Consider the following 21274-nt stretch of genomic DNA (forward strand, 5'->3'; position numbering starts at 1 on the left):
TCTTTGGAGAAGTGTCTATTCAGGCCCATGGCCAATTTTTTAATTGGATCGTTTGTTTATTTTGGTCTTGAGCTTTTTAAGTTCTTTATAAATTTTGGGTATTAATCCCTTACCAGATGTATTGGCGAATATGTTCTCCCATTCCATGAGTTGTCTTTTCTTTTTCTTTTCCAAAGTGACATTCATTTATTTACTTGAATATATTGGGGTGACATTGGTCAATAAAATTATATAGGTTTCAGGGGTACAATTCTTTTTTTCATTTTCTAAAAATATATTTTATTGATATATTGATATATTTTAAAAATATATTGGGTTGAGCATGGGCTGCAAATGCAAACCAGGTTTCCAACAGTCGCCGGTTTGATTCCCAGTCAGGGCATAGGCCTGGGTTGTGGACCAGGTCCCCAGTAGGGGGCGCACAAGAAGGAACCACACATTAATGTTTCTCTCCCTCTCTTTCATCCTCCCTTCCCCTCTTTCTAAAAATAAATAAATAAAATCTTTAAGAAAACCCCTGTTAACAGATGAACAGAAAAGCTGTGGGGCATAACATGGTTACCTTAGTGTTTTTTAATGGTGTTAACATTCTATTTTGATTGAATATACAATATATAATTCAGTTGATGAGGGCTGGACTAATTTCATAAAAAGGCCTGAATTTATTATATCATTGTTAAATAAATAATATAATTTTGAAAGAATCTTAGCCCAACATTTTCTCTTGCAGGCATTTTTAATTTTTTTTAAAGATTTTATTTATTTATTTATTTTAGAGAGAGAGGAAGGGAGGGAGGAAGAGATGGAGAGAAACATCAATATGTGGTTGCCTCTCACGTGCAACCTGCACTGGGGACTGGGCCTGCAACCCAGGCATGTGCCCTGACTGGGAATCAAACGGGCGACCCTTTGGTTTGCAGGCTGACTCGCAATCCACTGAGCCACCCAAGCCAGTGCTTGCAGGCATTTTTTAAAAAAGAAAACATTTACATTTAAAATATTAATATTTCTGTCAGAGGAAAAATGAAATGCAAATAAAATGCCTTAGTATTTTATAGTATTTTAATCTTACTAAAGTATATATTCATCATGATAGCTGTATATTTTTTGTTTAATATAGTAATATAAAATCTAGATTACAGACACAAAAATATTCTTAAGACAAAACAGTTTTGCAAGAAAAGTGATTTTATTAGGGTAAACAATAAGGATGTTAATGTCATGCATTAATATTTTATTTTAAATAATTGTGTGATTATCCTTTTAGTGACATATGGATTCTCTAAACTTTTGTTTTATAACCTCATTCTTAAAAATTCCAGTGGCTTGTTTTCTTGTATTTTCCTTAATTGTGGTGATCTTAAACTGATCTCCAGTTTTAAAACCTCCAGTTGTTCTAATACAGATGCATAAATATATTTTCTCCAGTTGGCTATTTATTACAAAGACAGCTTGTTTGTGGGTACCATCAGGACATCTGCATTTTATTGGATTTAATTTTTAGTAATAAAGACCTCCCACATTATAGATTCTTTCCAGCCTAAATTAGCCTGTGTGGGAAGCAAAAGAACCGCCGGTCAGAGAGAAAAAGCGAATCCATATGGCACTGATGATTCTGTTTAACTGGCTACAAGAAGAAAGGTTTGAGCGTGGACAGTGCCCCCAGCAGATCCCTGTTTCTTTCTCAAAAGCTTGCTAGAACAGAATTGGTGTCAGTCCCAGCCCAGTACTTTTCAGCCAGTCCAATTCATCCACGTTCAGCCATAGATGCTTACTCACATTTCAAGGGCACATTCTCCTTTGCTTCGCATCTTGTTCTTGCCCGAATGCCCAGTCCCTTGCCATTCTCTTGCACTTTGGACCTCACCTCTGCCCTTTGGACTTGATAGGTTTTGGTTTCCTTAATCCATTTCTAAGTACTCTCTTAGGACTTTGGTTCAGGCTCTACAATATGGAGAAATCTAAAAAATCCTGCATGCACCAACAAATAGTCAAAATGTTTTATCTTCAGCTTTTTAATGATGACCAACAAAGCTTGGTGATAGAACTTGAATAGCTGATGGGTCTTCAGTTTTATAGGTTATACATAATTCTCCACTGTGCCCAGAACAGACAGGAAGTGAAAGATTTTCTCTTTTCTTTTTTAAAGATTTTATTTATTTATTTTCAGAGACAGGAGAAGAGAGGGAGAAGGAGAGGGAGAGAAACATCAATGTGCAGGAGAAACATTAATAGGTTGCTTCTCCAACGTCCCCAGCTGGGGACCTGGCCTGCAACCCAGGCATGTGCCCTGGCTGGGGATCATACCAGCGACCTTTCAGTTTGCAGGCCAGCACTCAATCCACTGAGCCACACCAGCCATGGCTGAAAGCTTCTCTTTCAATTGACACTGAAATACCTGGAGCATTTAATTTCTCTTGGTCATTATTACTCATAGGATGAGGAGGAGGAAATTGAGCATAGCTTACTCTTTACTGTTAGTGTTACCCCACTCAACACAAACAAGAAAAACCTGTTATTTCAGCCTCTCGTAAACTCTGAATCTCAACCAGTGAGAAGACTGCTTCTTAAAACACTGGTGTGTTTATGTTCATATAAGTTTTGGGGTAAATTTAAATTTAATTCAACCAGTTTCCTAGTTGTAGAGGGTGATGCAAATAGTAATAAGACATTAAAATATTTATCTAGTGTAGTGCATAGAACTCCCTCTACCCCCTACAAAAAAAGGTGTGTTCAAGTTTCTAACCCCTGGTACCTGTGAATGTGACCTTGTTTGGAAATAGTTTTGCACATGAAATAAAGTTAAGATGAGGTCATATTGTATTAGGGTGGACCCTAGTTCAATGACTGGTATCCTTATGAGAAAAGGGAAATTTGGACACAGACACACAGAATACCATGTGATGAAGGAGACAGACTTGAGTGATATGTCTAAAGCCAACGAAGGCCAAAAACTTCTGGCAATCCCCCGAAGCTACAATGGAACAGGGAAGGATTCTTCCCTAGAGCTTTGAGAGAAAGCATGGCCCTGTAGGCATCTTGACTTTGGACTTCTAGCCTCCAGAACTGAGACAAGACATTTCTGTTTGTGGCAATCTATTATGAAACTAACACTAGTGAACTAGGCAGAAATATAAACAATAAACTATAATAGAGGTTTGGAGAGTTATGGAAACATACAGAAAGGACATATACTCCCTAAATGTTAAGTCAGGGACATTAATTCTTAGAACACCAAGTTTCCCTTGCAAAAACTTGATACACTATCTTTTTGATTTCCTGTGTGATTTAAACGAGTCACTTCACTGCTTTGAACCTGATTCTCATTAGTGACAGAGGGCTTTGGCCCTCCAGATGATATCTGAAGTCTGTCTCACTTATATCTTATGCCTCTAAATCACATTCTGGTTTTTATTTAACTGTATATTTATAACTTAAGAAGTTATTAGTTTAAAGGGATAAAAAGTAACTTATGGGACTTGGTGTCTTCTCTTCCTGCCCCTCTCCAAAAGGGGAGAAGTGTGTGAAACTAGAGTATTCTATATTCCAAGATGAGCTTCATTTGGGGTGTATAGAGTTTAAGGGCAAAATATCTCCTAGCTTAGGTGCTACTCAAGTCCACTTCCCTTTGACAAACATGTTTGAATCAAGGAATAAACACTAATGTCTGTCCACGGGCTAATCAACGTAGCAGTATAGGAGAACAGAGGAAATGAACGTGGATTTGAATCTGGGCCTGAGCAGACTGAGTAAGTTGAAACTCTCTCAGCCTGTTTTCTTATCAGTAAAATGGAGGTAACATCATTTTACTTGGTTGTTGAGACGATGAAATGAAATAGATTGCTGTAAATATTTTTTTAAAATTCGTTATTTATAGTATGTGCTTAAAAATGTCACGTGCTTACAAGATTCTCATTTACAGAACGGATACTAAAAACTTCCTCGGTCCCCCTGCCCACGCCCTAGGTTGAGTGCAGTCACTGGGAACCACGCACCGCCAGGCCCCCTCCCACCTGCCAGGCAGCCGCTGGAGCCTGGGACTCACAGGACCCCAGCACCCAGGGAGGAGGGCGGGGACGGCGCCGGCGGAAGCACTCGCAGCCGCTGTCAGCTGCGCCGGAAGTTCCTGGTTCGGCCTGGCGGTAACCTTGGGGTCTTCGCTGCCGCCTCTGCGGTGGTAGTGGGCTTTGCGAGCCTGAGTCTCGGCTTAGGCCAGGCCTGTTAGCTGCCGGGAGCCGCCGGGGCTGCGCGGAAGGACGCTGCGGGCCGCCGAGAGCAGGACCCACGGGCGCAGGGCCGCCCAGCCGACATGTCTCTAGTGGCGGAAGCCTTAGTCTCGCAGATCGCAGGTAGCACGCGTGGCCGCAGACCGCGGGGGCCACGGTTGCGGGGTGCAGCGAGGGGTTTAGGGCTGCAGCTTTCCCCCGGCTTTGCGGCATTAGATGCCAAAGCCAGGCCTGAGGTTGGAGGCGGGCGCGGGGTACCGGCCTTATGTCACGGATGAGAAAACTGAGGGAGAGATAGTTGGTCAAGGTCACCCCGCAGCGGCAGGAGTCCCGCCTGCTTCCCCGGGGCGGTGCTTTGTCCAGCTCCCCAATAGGTCGGGAGATGCAGGGGTATTTGGAGGAGGGGGTGGGTTGCAATTGAGGTGGGAGGTGTGGCCACACGGGCCTGGAGCCCCAAGGCTTCAGTGAAAGAGTGGAAGCAGCCTCGGTGGTGGGACCTGAAGTTTAAGCTGATTGTCACCGATGAATCGCTCTTGTGAGCGTTTTGTCATTGAGGGGCTACCGAAGTTTTTGTTTCATCTCCAAGCGACACAATACAGCCATTTGCTAGGTCTTTAGGGTTCACTGAAAAATCTTTAAATCTACATATATTTTTTAGAAATACTGATTTGATGGGTTGAGCATAACTGGTGTAAATAGACTTACGTTTTATGTTATTAAGGTTTTTAGTGAAAGAAATTAAATATTGTTGGTAAAGGAAATTAGACATACATACGGTAGGTGTATATTGATGGATAATAGTTAATCTTTAAATGGAGTTAATCTTAACTTTCTAGCAATATTTTCAGTACGAGTATAGTAAGGAGACAGTCACTAGGGTGAATAGGTACGTTTGAAATAAGGTAGTATTTTGGAAATGGAAAATTTATGACACTGAATGTGTCATAAAACTTGCCAAAATGTTTTTCATTGCATTTCTTCCTTTTTCACTTAATTAAAATAAATACCTTGTTTCTTAGGAGAGAGGGGAGCTCCGCTAGATTGCAAAGTCCATGAAAGCAGGGATCATACTGTTTTGTCCCCTACTGTATTCCGAGCATCTGTCAGTTGGTGCTCAAATATTTGTGACCTGAATCAACAAATAATCTCGAGATTTCAGATGATATTTCTATTTTTACCATTTATGTTTCAGAAGGTAGATCATTAATTTAGATTGCTGCTGTGTTAAAAAATAGAAACCATTTCACAGTGTGTGCTGTTGTTGGTAGACTGTATGCATGTGTTCCAGCGTGTGCTTTCTGGTAAGGAAGAAGTGACGAATGTCTTTTAGTAACCTTTGAAGTTTGGAATTTGTCTTCATTTAGCGAATCTTAAGAATTTCTAGGAATTTTGGTCTGTTACTCTAGGAGGAGGCATTTAAAGATGGAAAATTCAATAGATGGTGTTGGGACAACTCCTAAGTCATAACACTGGAAGAATGAATGAAAGATCTAAAGGTAAAATAAGAACAAAACCAAATTGTAATAAAATATTTAGGAGATATAGGAGATTATTTTAACAATCTTGGTTGGCAGAGGAGGCATAAGCAAAACACAGAATCCAGAATTCATGGCAGAAAAAATTGGCAGATTTGATTGCAGAAAAATTTAAAAAGCTTTGTATGATAAATGAATAAAAAGACGCCCAACAGAATCAAGGGTAAAGGATTGGAACAGGCAATCACAAAAGGGGAAATGCAAATGAATAATAAACATATGAAAAGATGCTCTTTTCACTAAAAGTAAGATAACTATTTTTTCATCTAGTCCTGTGGGCAGAAATGAATATGATAATTTCTAGTACTGACAAAGGGCATGGGGAAAATGGTTACCCTTAAACTATTTTTAAGTCTGTAAATTATGGCTATTTGGGGGGAACTTAATATGGCAATATTTTAAAAAATACAGTCCTTTGACCCAGACTTTCTTCTTCAGGGAATTTATCTGATAAACATGTAAGGACCAGTATTTAAAGAAATATACAGAAAAAGAAAAATATAAAATGATATTAATTGTAGCATTATTTGTAGTAGCAAAAAACCGGAGATGTCCTAATTATGTATCAAATGCTATGCTCACATTAACAGATACTAAAAATGCAGAGGTACACCTGTTAAATATATTGACTTGAAAGTTATGATTATCTTAAGTAAAAACAAGTTACAGATATATATTGTATCAACCCATTATTGTTAAATAAATAAACCCTGTGTAAACATGTATATGTTTATGTAAGCAAAAAGACACAAAGAAGAATATTCAACTAAATTTAAGTAGTAATTTAAGGGTAATCAGGGTAGGGTATTGGTGGAGGGTAGAAGAACTACTTTTCTGAATTATTTGAATTGCTATAGTAAGAATATTTTACTTCTGTAATTTAAGCGAGTCTAATTTTAAAGATTTAAAAGATTTTATTTTGGCAAGCAGTGAAAAAAGGGTGGATGAAATAATAATTTATATGAAATCCTGCTTTTGACTTGAAGTGACTTTTAAGTGTGACTCAAATCCAACAACTATTCAGAATATTCTATTTCTGCCAGTAATATGATTTTGTTGGAAGAACTCAACCTCAGGAGATTTGAGGTATATACATACATAGTCCTGTTTTAACTTAATATATGATTGTGAGTCTGTTTTTGTAGTTGAGAGCTCTCATTTTTAATGTATTTAACACTTTGCTTATTATTCTTCCTTTCTATGGGCATGAGTTAACACAGTTAGATATTTCTTTTGGAAACATTTAAAGGTGTCTTGCCTTTAAGGCTGTCTGTGACATACTTGAGCCTTATTCATAAGGACACTTTTTTGGAAGGCGCCTCTGAACTCCCCAGTTTAAGGGAACCACTTTTGTCTCTGTACTACCAGTGTGTCCCCCACCAAGTTTCTTCAGTCCTTATTTCTTGCTGTGACTCAATGGCTTATTCCCTCCATCTCCACTGCTTTTCTTTCTTTCTTTTTTAAAATATATTTTATTGATTATGCTATTACACATGTCCCATTTCCCCCCCTTCACTCCTCTCTGTCCTGCACACCCCCTCCCACCCACACTCCCCCCCTTTAGTTCATATCCATGGGTCATACATATAAGTTCTTTGGCTTCTACATTTTCTATACTATTCTTACCCTCCCCCTGTCTATTTTCTACCTACCATTTATGCTACTTATTCTCTGTACTTTTCTCCCCTCTCTCCCCTTCCCACTCCCCAGCTGATAACCCTCCATGTGATCTCCATTTCTGTGGTTCTGTTCCTGTTCTACTTGTTTACTTAGTTTGCTTTTGTTTTTGTTTTAGGTGTGGTTGTTAATAACTGTGAGTTTGCTGTCATTTTACTGTTCTAATTTTTTATCTTCTTTTTCTTAGATAAATCCTTTTAACAGTTCATATAATAAAGGCTTGGTGATGATTAACTCCTTTAACTTGACATTATCTGGGAAGCATTTTCTCTGCCCTTCCATTCTAAATGAAAGCTTTGCTGGATAGAGCAGTCTTGGATGTAGGTCCTTGCCTTTCATGAGTTGGAATACTTCTTTCCAGCCCCTTCTTGCCTACAAGGTCTCTTTTGAGAAATCAGCTGACAGTCTTATGGGAACTCCTTTGTAGGTAACTGTCCTTTTCTTTTGCTGCTTCTAAGATTCTCTCCTTTTCTTTCATCTTGGGTAATGTAATTATGATGTGCCTTGGTGTATTCCTCCTTGGGTCCAGCTTCTTTGGGACTCTCTGAGCTTCCTAGACTTTCTGGAAGTCTATTTCCTATGCCAGATTGGAGGAGTTCTCCATTATTTGTTCAAATAAGTTTTCAATTTTTTGCTCTTCCTCTTCTCCTTCTCGTACCCCTATAAATCGGATGTTGGAACGTTTAATGATGTCCTGGAGGTTCCTAAGCCTCTCCTCATTTTTTTTGAATTCTTGTTTCTTCATTCTTTTCTGGTTGAATGTTTCTTTCTTTCTTCTGGTCCACACTGTTGATTTGAGTCCCAGTTTCCCTCCCATCACTATTGGTTCCCTGTACATTTTCCTTTGTTTCACCTAGCATAGCCTTCATATTTTCATCTAACTTGTGACCAAATTCAGCCAATTCTGTGAGCATCCTGATTACCAGTGGTTTGAACTGCGCATCTGATAGGTTGGCTATTTCTTCGTTGCTTAGTTGTATATTTTCTGGAGCTTTGATCTGTTCTTTCATTTGGGCCTTTTTTTTTTTTTTTGTCTTGGCTCACCTCTCCACTGCTTTTCTTGCTTGGTTTACTGTGGTAGTCTCTGAATTGGTTTCCCTGCTTCCAGTCTGGTCTCTTTCCAACAGTCTCCACACTGCAAGCCTCATTGAGGTTTTGTTTGTGTTGTTTTACTTTTATTTTGCTAAAATGCAAATATGGCTCCTCTTTTTTTAACACCTTTCTTATTTCCCCTTTGTAGTAAGTGAGGGAGACATGTAAGATACTCGATAAATTAGTTGAGTCTGTCTCTCTAGCCTCATCTCTTGTCACTCTTTTCCTTGAACATTCTCCTTTTCTAAACTACTGGTAGTGTCCACCTTAGGCACATGTTGCCATCTGCCTGAAAAGTCCACTTTGCTTGGATAACTTCCTTTTGTCCTTTAAGGCTCTTGGCACATTTTAACCTGTAAGTCTACCTGACATATTTCCTCTCTAATGAAAAAGGTTTATTTTTTTGTTTTTCTCCTTTGAAAAATAATGCTAGAAGGCCATTGTAGAGAATGAAAACAATCCTAAATAAATAAAGAATAAAGTAAGAATCAACTAAAATCATAACACCCAGATTAAGACTTCAAAATCCCATTTTCATCATTAAAACTTTGGTGAGCAAAGCTTTCTCCCTAAAACTGGGGGAAAAAAATGACATAAAATATGCATACTTTTCTGTAAACTGTTTTGTCATATAGCATGTTATGTCTATGAATGAACATATACATCATTATTTTTGAATGGTTGCATAGGATTTCATTGTAATAAAATAACAATTTACTTATGTAATCTTATTCTGATAGGTATTTAGGGTGTGTATTAGTTCAACCAGAGAAACAGAAGAATTAGGAGCTCCATCTCTTTCTATCTCTACACACACACACACACACACAACATACACAATTGGCTTACGTGTAGTTTTGTGGGTTAACCGACCAAGTACAAAGTCCACAAGGCAGACAGGCAGGAAGGGGAAATCCAGGAGGAAGAGAGCTCATGTAGCAGGTGCTGCTTGCAGTGTCTGATCTCAGGGAGGACTTCGGGCCTCTGTGAAAGGGTTTCCAACTGATTAAATAGGGCCCACCAAGGATAATCTTCCTTTTGATTAATATAAAGTGAGCTTATCAGGGACTTCAATTTTATCAGCAAAAGCCCTTCACAGCTGTGCGTTTGAATAACTGGGAGGTATTTGGTATGCTGTTTCCTCCCTCTGTCTTACCAAAGTCTTCCAGAGGATATTTCTTATAGCTCACCCTGATCAGAAATACAGTAGAAAGGGAATTGCGGCAGATGGAAGTTCAGTCTAGGCAAGTTGATGCATCTTAAAGCCATCACAAGTATATGTGATTTTTCTCTATGTAAATAGTGCTTGCATTGACATATTTGTATCTACTGAATAGTTTCTTGGATACATTTCTTAAAGTGGAAGGGGAATTTGAATTGTTCTTTTAATTCAGTAATATGGAAAGGAATGGTAAATTACGATTTTGAATTAGTAGATGATGATATGGTAGATTTAGAACTTTCAAAGAAGGATAAAAATAGTCCTGGATATTCATTTGTTTTCAAAACCTTTTATAACATCCTGTGTGTTTTAAATTTTGACTTGCTTTTTTTTTCTTTTAATGATAAGATATTCCAGAACATTACTTGAGAGTCTGTTTCTTTCAGTTGGGTGTGATTATATCCTAGGGGAGGACTGAGTAGCCCCATTTGAGTTGTGTGACCACATTTGGGAGTAGTCACTGTAGCCAAAAGGGTGGAGTGCTGTATCGTAGGTGGACAGGCTTGACTCACTTGCCCATTCCTGTGCCAAGAGTGGCTCCAGACTTTATGCTCCACGGTGCTACCAGATATGTACAAACGAAGGAGAGAGAGGTGCTGAGCACAAATAGGCAAAACAGTGTTGACTACTACTTCACCTTGCTTTTACACTGCCTGTGGATTTTGGAGGGAGAGTCAGATTGGATTCTTTTTTAGCTACTACTTACTAAATATGTGACCTTGACCTTTTTAAGCCTCAGGTGAGAAAAGGTATAAAAGGCTTAGCATTGTTTCTGGCACATTGTAAGGACTCAATAATTGTTCATTAATATTATTTTTAGCTATTTACCTATCAGTTTTTCTTTTCTATTTGCCTCTAACTTCCTCTGTGAAGATATGTTTGGTCAAGCTTTTAAAAGTCATTTATAAATAGAATGCAAAATTTATTTCAATAATATAAAACATGTACAGTTAATAATTATTAAAATCACTCCTAAAGCAAATTATTCTAAGATATTTGTTTCAAGATTATACATTTGATAAACTCCAGCCATGCTTATCTTTATTATAAAATAGAATTTTTGGTATGGGTCATAGGTATACACCTATATTCTGAGCCTTTTACAGTAAAGGCATGTTTATTAGACATTGCCGAAAAGTTTTTGCCTTAACTTAGCTGATAATTATCTGATTACTGATATTAAGAGTAAGCGTCCATTTTTGAGCCAGTGTGCTAGGTAATTTATATGCATAATTGCTAACATTAACAATTTGATTCTATTCGATAGGTGGTGTTCTTGTTTTATAGATGAAGGAATTGAGGCTCGCTTAGTAAGAAAGTAAAAAGGTTAGGAACAAGGCCACTGAAATAAGACAAGAACTGAGTTCCAAGCTCAGCTCTGCCTCTTCCTTGTTTTATGATCTTGGACAGACCCTTCTGGGCCTTACAGTTTCCTTATTTGTAAAAGAGGGATAATATATTTTATAATATATATTAAACAGCACAGAGTGGTACGCACATGATGAATGTTCAACACATGGTAGTTTCTATGATACTTTTATCACCTAAGAGCCCTTGAGGAGGTTATCCCATTACCATTTTGGACAGCAGAAAATGTCCAAAGTGTCTTTATTTTTATTAACTCATATACCATCTTTTCTGAAGGATCTTATTACTTTCCAGGGCCTTGCTATATTTTAAGCATATCAGTTAATTTTGTCATACTGTAATTATTAATCTTTTGAAATCAGGACAATATCTGTCTGTTCTTTATTTAGAAGCTCAAAACTATATAAAGGATGAAAAGAGAAGACTTCAAATATTTCATTTATCTCATTGTGGGCATGTGGGTACTTAATTATTTAAATTTATTAATAACTTCATTTTAGCAGTAGCGCTAATTTATAGTATGATCTGGGAAAGTAGTTTTACAGGTTCCAGGGAACCCATATGTACGCATCTTGAAAGTAAGTATAATCAAAACAGGCATGTTTAAAATTTTTTGTTGTTATATAAGTAAAAAAGTGTTTCTGTTTTATCCCACTGCTACAAGTACTGGGAAGTCTGGACTTGGAAGGTACTCTAAGGGTTCTAGAGGTGCAAAGAAGTAGAAAACATAGCTTAAAAGTCCTTTTAAAAATAGGAGGATGCTGTTCTTCACAAGGTGTATGGAAAATGAAGAAAATGATAAGGCTCTTATATCTGCAATATCTGAATGTCTAAGGATGATAATTGCAACAGATTGAAAAAATACAAGCGTTTAATTCATTTGTTCTTGAAAACAAAGATATTTTGTTAGTTATTCATACTCAGTATTCTGAGGATTCTCTTATATTGAGGATGGCACTGAGGAATTACATTTCAGAGAATCTTTTGATTCACACTGGTTATATGAATAGTCTCATCCTGGAGAGCTTATCACCTTGGCACTTATGAAGTAGATACTGAAGGGGCAGGTGGAAAAGCCAAACAAAGACAAAGTGGATTATACTTCACATAAGAGGCAAAGCACAGTTTATTGACAGCAGTGTGGCCGATTTTAATTTATCATATCGTATTTATGAGTAGGTTGGAAGCCAGACTCTTAGAGGCACTGTTTTGTTGTCATTTAGAAGACTTTGATATGATGTTAAGATCACTCGGAAGGCTTGTGTATGGTCTTGAAATAGTCCATAGTTAAACATAATGTGTTTTAACTTTCTTGTATGCTTTATTAACATTTTATACTCTGAAATTAAATGACTTTTAGTTTTTCACTTAAAAGATTTTGGTGATGGGGGCCCTATGAAATTTGTCACGCTTATTTCTGTGAAGGCATTTGAGTTATTAATGTTAGCTTAATCCTTTCATATTTGAGTGAAAATTGAAAGAAAACATCATCAAACTTCTTAACATTTTTCAAGCATTTTTTAAATTTCTTGATGAGTAGTTATCAGATGGACTGGATAGCAAATGGAGATGAGATATTAAATTCAGGCTTTTCATTTTTTTGTTCAAAGACAAGTTATAATATTTAGCAAATTCAGCTATAGACATTTGTGTAGAAGTATTTGCCTTGCCAGAAAGAGAAATGCATGTTTTAATTTTTTATTGCTTTGTAAATGATCCTCTACTCTATTCTTGAACACTGTTCTTATTTTTGTACGCTCTGTAAATGAATCATGGTTTTGAACTTTTCTACATCAGTAATAAAAATGAAATTTGATTGGTTGGTAGTAAAGAAGGTTCTTTTCATAAAAACAGTCATTTTGTCATGGCAATTCCCATTAACTCTGGGTTAGTAAAATAGAAACCATAAAAGGCATTTCATTGTGCTTTTACACTTGGCTATGTTTTTGTGCTGGTTATATATTTTTATTTCTAAGAACTCTAATAAACTTAGGAAGCTTCTTCATGACTTAACCTGCCTTTGGATTCTTAAAAAAAGTCTTTTGTTGTATATAGTTATGTATATTTATCCCAGTGCATACAGTATCCTTAGATGATAATATAATGGGATTTCCATCTCACGCCCTATTTCATTACCTGGTTAAACTAGAGCACTGACTAGAACTTCATACAGATAAATTGTATAATTTGTTAGCCATGAAGAGGCCATCGTTACTCCAGCATTTATTCTGTAAGGTAATGTTGACAGATGATGCTTTAGTGATCTGGCCTTTTTTTGACCTCCTTTTCTTTTGATTATTAGTCTTTGTGTCATAGGAAAATATTTTGGCATCATGAATTATAAGTAATAGTCCCAATTTTCTTATAAATTAAAAAGATACATCAATGAGAACTAGTATAAAAATAAAAGTTACTGTTTTTTTTCCTTAGACATTATATTTGTTATTTTTACTTTTCATCAATTTAACATTCTGGTTTGGCTAGTGGATAAGAGCTAGTTAAAAGTTCACTAAGCGGTAATTGATGTTTGTTCTTTAGTTGAGATGGTGAATTACCCTTGATGTATTTTCTCCTAAAACATATTTCTCCATCTTGCCATATACTTGTACTGATTTTCCCATTGTGTAACATCTGGTGGATGTTTGGAGAGGGTAAAATAATTTTGATATTAAAATAAATATTTAAAAAGGGAGATATGTTTTAGAAATTGTGGGTTGCAGTTTAAAGACAAATATGTTTTTTAAAAATTTTTATTTACTTATTTTTAGAGAGAGGGGAAGGGAGGGAGAAAGAGAGGGAGAGAAACATCAATGTGTGGTTGCCACTTAATGTGACCTCCACTGGGGACCTGGCCTGCAACCCAGGCATGTGCTCTGACTGGGAATCGAACTGGTGACCCTTTAGTTCACAGCCCACACTCAATCCACTGAGCTATACCAGTCAGGGCAGTATGTTTTATTATTTACTGTTTTGGATTATCTTTGTATCGGTAAATGACTTTCCTAATCTTTTGGGATTAGGGTAAGATTTGAATTTAGCTAGCATGATTAAGTCATTTTTCTCTTGGATTCTCTTTTTTCCTCATTTCCTGAATAATGTAGCAACTGCCATCAGACCAGAGTTTATGATGGAGGCAAGCCATTGTGACCAGTGGGTGCCAAATTCTGGGAACTAGAGTCCAGGGAGTTGTTTTGTGGTCAGGAAATCGGAGAGTGAAATTTCAGGAAGATAGTTTCAAGGTAATGGATTAATAGAATCGAACTGATTGGTGGGTAGGTGGAAATGTCAAAATCTATGCCTGAAACAGTAAAGTAGAATTTATAAATATAACATGGTCAGGAATCAGTTTGATAATTGATTTAGATGAACAGAGGGAATTCTGAGGCTTCAGATGAATCAGCATTTAACTCTCTCTTTAATGCTGAATCTGTGACTAATAGTAACTGTTGAAACATAACTGTTCAGCTACTGTTGTACTGTAACAACGACACAAGTTAATGTCTGTAATACATCCAATTTATTACTTTCATGGACCCTCTGGGTCAGTAAGTCAGGCAGGCCACAGGAGGGATTGCTTGTGTCTACCTCACAATGTCTGCATCCTCAGCTGGAAAGACTTCAAGGCTAGAGATGATTCAACAGTTGAGAGCTGGAAACATCTGGAAGTATCTCCACTCACATGTCTGATCATTGATGCTAGCTAGGAACTCAGCTTGGGTGATCTTCTCGAATTCTTACACATGGCCTGTCCATGTGGCCTAGGCTTCCTCAGGGCCTGTGGCCTCAGAGTAATGAGACTTTTTAGTCAGTTCTGCAAAGGCCAGTGTCCAAGCTAACAAGGGAGAAGCTGCATCACCTTTTATGGCCTCTGCTTTGGAAGCCTCGGGGATCACTTCTACCATGTTTTATCCGTCACCAGAAGTAACAAGGGCATTCAAGGGGGAGGGGAATTAGATTTCAGTTCTTTATGGGGGTGGGGAGTTTTCGGGTTCTAGACGAGCCTGTGGGACAGGAGAGATTGTTGTAGCCATCTTTAGGAAACATAATCTGCCACAGTAACCAAAGTGGTGATACATTGGTATAGAAGGCCCAGGTGAGTCTCAATGAGAGATGGGAACTGTCTAGTCCCATTCATGACCTAATAGACTTTCTATTGTAAAATGGGATGAGGGTAGATGGGAAGTCGGGGTGGGTAGAAGTGTGTGTAAGGGTGGTAGCGAGTGGTATTCCACACTGCAGTCAGTTATCTGTGGAGCTCTCTGAAATGAGCCAGGCTTGCCTTCCCACATGCACGCACTAGCACACCCATTCTTTTTTCTCACCCAAGGCCTAATATATATGAAGGTTGAGGGTAGCTCTAAGGCAAGTGTGTGTGTGTATATTTTTAAAATTTTTGTTTATTGATTTGAGACAGAAAGAGGGAGACGTTGATTTGTTGTTCCGTTTATTTATGCATTCATTGGTTGCTTCTTTTACGTGCCCTGATCTGGGATTGAACCTGCCATCTGGGCATATAACCACATAACGAGGCTCTAACCACCCGAGCTCCCTGGCCAGGGTGGCAAGTTTATTTTTTAAACATTTCATAGGTGACTGGACTATGTACCTCTGGTTAGGAACATTGAACAATTTGGAGAGAAAGTGCTTTTATGAGTTCAATGCTGTTGAACTTAGTATACATTATGGAGATGTTATCATCCCTTAATTTGGTTTGATAGTTTTATTTCCAAATAAATTTATAGAAATTTTTTGCTATCAGATATCTTTAGATATCAAAAGACTTGCTAATATTTTCTACAGAATATATTTGTTTGTTAGGGTGAGTACCTAATTTATGTACTCTGCTAGGGGTAGGGGTACAAAAATTGGTAACACAATTCTTGCCTTTGATAAACTTATATCTTGCACATAACACATCCATTAAAACACATAATTTTGCCCTGGCTGGGTGGCTCAGTTGGTTGGAGTGTGATCCGGTACAAAAGGTTGGGGTTTGATTCTAGGTCAGGGCACATACCTAGGTTGTGGGTTCAATCCCTAGTCTGGTCATGTATGGGAGGCAACCTATTGATGTTTCTCTCTCACAGCAATGTTTCTCTCACTCCCGCTGTCTAAAGTAAATAAACATATTAACAAATAAGATAAAAGAAATGCATAATTTCAATGTAAAGCAGTGAATCCTATAACAGAAATGCTATTTTAGGATGCCTTTACTAAGCATTTTACCTTCCTTCTCTCAAATTGAATTAGGGGCGTTAGATTTTTAGTGAACATCTCAACTCTTCTCCCTGCCCCTTCACCTTCTGTCTGTCATACTCGCGATTATTTTTTGGATCCAGTTCAAATTTCATCTCCTCTTGTGAATTCTCTCCTGCCTTCCTCAGGCATATTTAGTTATTTCTTCAAGGCAATTCCTATAATGCTTTCAACGTACTTCTGGTCTGATGCTTATATTAATAATTATTGATTGAGTACATTCTGTGAACTAGAGACTATTTATAGCACTTACGTAATTTATCTAATTTTATTCTTCCAACAACCTTATAAGGTAGTTAGTATTTCCCCCTTTTACAGGTGAGGTAATTGAGGCAAGAAGAGATTAAGCAACTTGGCGGAGGTGACTCAGACAGTAAGTTGTAGAGTTGGGACTGGAGCCCAGGTATGTCTGACTTCAAGACCTATGCTTTTCCCTATCCACCTGCCTTCACTTTCTGTTTTGTAAATGGTTATGTGTAACTCAGCCCTCTTCTCCACCACCTCGCCATTGGGCCCCCAACTCACTCAACAAAATTAGATTGTAGAGAGCAATGACAATTTTATATTCATCTTTATCTTTTTATTATAGTCTCTGATACATGTTGGAAGTTTAATAACTTGTTTGTTCAGATAAATGCTTTAAATGTATATATTTTTTCTATGTTTCTGAAGATTTTGTACTCCTGAACTCCTACTCATGAAGGAATCCTGTGATGATTAGGCTGTGTTACTGCATCTTTTGTTTGTTTGCTTGCTCTTGGGGCATCTTGCAGTTCTGCCAGGATTTCAGGAGGTATAATGACAGATCCAACCCCCGGTAGGGATCTTGTATTTCATGGCTAGTTGGAAAGAGTGAGGAAGGAGGAATGGAGAGTTTTTGGTTACCTAGCGGATGTGAGAGAGCTACTGTATGCAAACATAGCACTTAGAATAGTGGGCAAATAGCAGATGCTTAAAAAAGTAGGTGCTGTTAGGGAAATGCAAATCAAAGCTACAGTGAGATACTACCTCACAGCTGTTAGAATGGTGTTATCAACAAGACAAATAATGACAAGTGTTGGTGAGGTTATGGAGAAGGAGGAGCCCTCACTCACTTCTGGTGGGAATATAGACTAGTACAACTACTATGGAAAACAGTATGGCAGTTCCTCCAAAAAAGGAAGAATAGAGTTACCATATGACCCAGCAATCCCTCTTCTGGGTATCTACCCAAAAAACTCGAAAACATTTATTCACAAAGACATGTGCACCCCTATGTTCACTGCAGCACTGTTCACAGTGGCTAAGACATGGTGACAACCAGGGTGTCCTGTGACAGAGGACTGGATGAAGAAGATGTGGTACTTATATACAGTGGGATACTACTACTCAGCCATCTGCAGCAACATGGATGGGACTTGAGAATATCATGCTAAGCAAATTAAGTCAGTCAGAAAAAGCTAAGAACCATATGACTTCACTCATATGTGGGATATAAAACTGAAATTCAGAGACACGGACAATAGCATGGTGGTTACCAGAGGGAGTGGGGTGGGGGTGGTAAAGGGCAAAGGGGACCAAATATATGGTGACAGAGGGCGATTAGACTTTGGGTGCTGGGCACACGATGCAGTATTCAGATCATGTATCATAAAAATACATACCTGAGGCCTATATGACCATGTAAACCAATGTTACCACAATAAATTTAACAAAATAAGTCTAGAAAAATAGGTGCTATTACTACAATGATTGTGTTTGGATAAGAGTAGTGGGAGAATTGCTCCTTAGTTTGAGGGAAATATATTTTCCGTTTTCTTGGATTAGATTTAGAGAACTGTTAAACCCTGAAGGTTAACATTGGTAACATTGTTGAGGTCTGGTACCTGTGTGGAGCTGATTGTCTTTTGTTTTTTGGCCAGAAATTACACTTTTAATCTTAACCAGCTGTTTTTTGTATAGTCCTGCTGTTGATCCCATATTCATCTCTGTTTCTGAGAAAAGCTCAGACATGGTATTAGTATTTCCTCTTGTGAATTTCAGATTACCTTTTTAAAAAAAGAGAATTCTAATTTTGAGTCCTAGCTACAAGGTTCATATCTATTCATAAGCATATGTAATTGGCATGCTTTTTACTGGAAACTAATAAAAAATGGTTGTTCACTTTTATAATGGTAGAAGTTTAAACGTACCATTTGAGATGACACATGCATACCTGCAAAGAAAGAATGGGAGGTTTTAAATTTAACTTGTGTTTGCTTTAGCCGAGTTATTGGCTTGTTGATGATGTGAATTTGTTTTCTTGACCCTTGTTAACCTCCAGAAGTTTGCCAGTTTTATGAAATTGATCCTTGAATACTATTTTGAAATTGATCTCTGATTTCACATAGATAGATTTAGATGGTTTATGTTCAAGTCTCATAATTACTAACTTAATTTTACTTTCCTTATTGATTACATCTAATGGAAAAAGTAACATTTAGCCACTTTGGTTCCAAAATAAGTGAGGCCTCAGTTCATTAATCTTAAAGACTTCGTCTGGAACACTATAAAATTGCAACATGTTACAAAGGCATGTTGTAAAAACATGGCTTTAAGCCATGTCCACAAATACTTAAGTAGAATAAGATGGGCAGAAATACTCTTGAATAAAATTAATGTACACATATCCTCAATACCACATTCTTTGAGGCAAATGAATGAGAGAGGTGAAAACAACTCTATCTTATTTCAAGTGTATTCTGTGTCCTGGGTACAGTATTCTTTGTGGTGTTTGCATATTGTATGCTTCAGATTTACTGGGAGTGCTTGTGGCCATGGTTGGATTCTTGGTCCTCATGTCTACAGTAATGGAATCTCTGAGTTTCGGGTTTGGTGGAAATACACAATTTTATGAAGTTCCACAGGTGATTCTTATACACTAAGGGTTGAGAACAATTGTCACGGGATGATTATAATCGCTTTAATTCTAATAACTAACTGTTACCCAAGAATGTTTATTGTGTGCTTTGGAAGATGTCAGTTAATATATTTGTGTATTCACTGACTCTGGAGTCAGACTGCTTGTCACTGACTAGCAATGTGACTTGGGGCAAATTACTTATGATTGTGTCTCAATTTTCTTATTGTAAAATAGGGATAATAATAGTAGTGTCTATCTCATAAAGTTGTGAGATAGTTAATCTGCCAAGTACTTATGTGCATAATAAATACAATAAGAGTCTTAAACTTTTCTGTTTACCTTAGCTTTACTGAGAGATAATTTAAATATCCTTTTAAGCGTGTATTTTAAGGATTTAGTATAGAGTTGTGATTATTACATTTTAATTGTAGAACAGTTCCATCACTCCCCCCCCAAAAAAAAAATCCCTTGCCTATTTACAGTCACTTCCCATCCCCATCCCAAGTCAACCACTAATCTACTTTCTATAGATTTGCCCAGTCTGGACATTTCATATAAATGGAATCATACAGTATGTTTTCTTTAGTGTCTGGCTTTTTTCACTGAGCATAATGCTTTTGAAGCTCATCTGTGTTGTAGCATGTATCAATACTTGGTTCCTTTTTATTGCAAAATAGTATTGTATTATGTGGATATACCACATTTTGTTCATCCATTGACTACTTGGTGGTCATTTAGGTTGTTTCCACTTTTGACTATTGTAAATAACGCTGCTGTGAACATTCACTTATAGGTCTTTGTGTGGATATATGTTTTTTCATTTCTCCTGAGTGAACACCTAGGAGTAGAACTGCTGAGTCATATGGTACTTTTTGAGAAATTACCAAACTTTTTATATTTCCATCAGCAATGTGTGAACATTCCAAATTTTTTATATCCTCTAAACATTTGTTTTCTCTCTTGTTGATACAGCCATTCTAGTGGATGTGAAATGGTATGTTGTGATTTTGATTTGTATTTCCTTAATGACTAATGATATTGAGTATCTTGGCTATCATCTCCTTAAATGTCTATTCAAATCCTATGCCCATAAAAATTTGGGGGGTTATTTGTCTTTTTTATTATTGAGTTGTAAAAGTTCTTCATTTATGATGGATATAAGCTTTAAGAGTCTTGAGGAGTTTTAACTGCTGCTGTCTTCATCATCATCATCATCATCATCATCATCATCTGCCTGGGTAGACATCTGGATAGCGTTTGACCAGAAAAAGATAGATCCTCATTATTCTCGTTTCATTTGGGACCCAACGTTGGGTTGTATGGCAGAAGTTCTTCCCTCTGCAATTTTCCTGAATTTTTAATCTGTTTTGCTTTCTATCTTCTGCTTCATGAATGGCAGGATATTAAAATTCATTTGCCTTAGATGTTTATCTACTATATCGTTCATTCATGTGCTCTCACTTTGGGTCACTTTAATTTTTTGTTTACCACTTTGTTACAAATAAATGAGTGGTTGGGGAGATTGATGAGGTGTTTGTGGGGTATGATTTATTTGCCATGGGCTCAGTAAATTGGCATTCATTTGGTATTATGGAGGTTGTGTACTGTTGTATATAATTTTTTCTTAGTTTTATGCAACATGTAGACCAAACAGAATTAAGCTTTGTTATGGGTAGATCAGATAATTATTTTTAAAATCCTCATCTGAGGATATGTTTTTATTGATTAGAGAGAGAAAGAGAAACATCAATGTAAGAGAGAAACATGGCATGTGCCTCAACTGGGGATTGAACCCGCAACCTAGGTATATACCCTGACCGGGAATCAAACCCACAACCTTTTGGTATACAGGACAATGTATAACTAATTGAACCACCAGCTAGGGCAGATCAGATAATCTTTATTGTCATAGTCAGATAGACTCCAGTATTTGTCAGGGTTTTAAATTTGAAATGTTATAAAGATAACAAATATGAAGCTAGGCCACATGGTACCACTAAAGTCTAAGTGCCTTAAT

General features: G+C 37.3%; 1 protein-coding gene across 2 annotated transcripts in view; it reads left to right on the top strand.

The window, feature by feature from the left end:
* The first annotated feature begins 4078 nt into the window (after nucleotides 1–4078).
* MTX2 (metaxin 2) overlaps nucleotides 4079–21274 on the top strand; it is a 60873-nt gene continuing 43677 nt past the window's right edge. Inside the window, exon 1 of one of the 2 annotated variants that reach the window (XM_045196268.2) lies at nucleotides 4079–4349. Coding sequence is in view for 1 of the 2 variants with exons in the window: in XM_024561472.4 (XP_024417240.1) it covers nucleotides 4310–4349 (40 nt within the window). In the remaining variant the exon portion in view is untranslated. The remainder of the gene's footprint in view (nucleotides 4350–21274) is intronic. The other variant, XM_024561472.4, reaches the window with a different exon arrangement.

Source organism: Desmodus rotundus, chromosome 2 (genome assembly GCF_022682495.2).
Source record: "Desmodus rotundus isolate HL8 chromosome 2, HLdesRot8A.1, whole genome shotgun sequence".
In the NCBI taxonomy this organism is placed as follows: domain Eukaryota; kingdom Metazoa; phylum Chordata; class Mammalia; order Chiroptera; family Phyllostomidae; genus Desmodus; species Desmodus rotundus.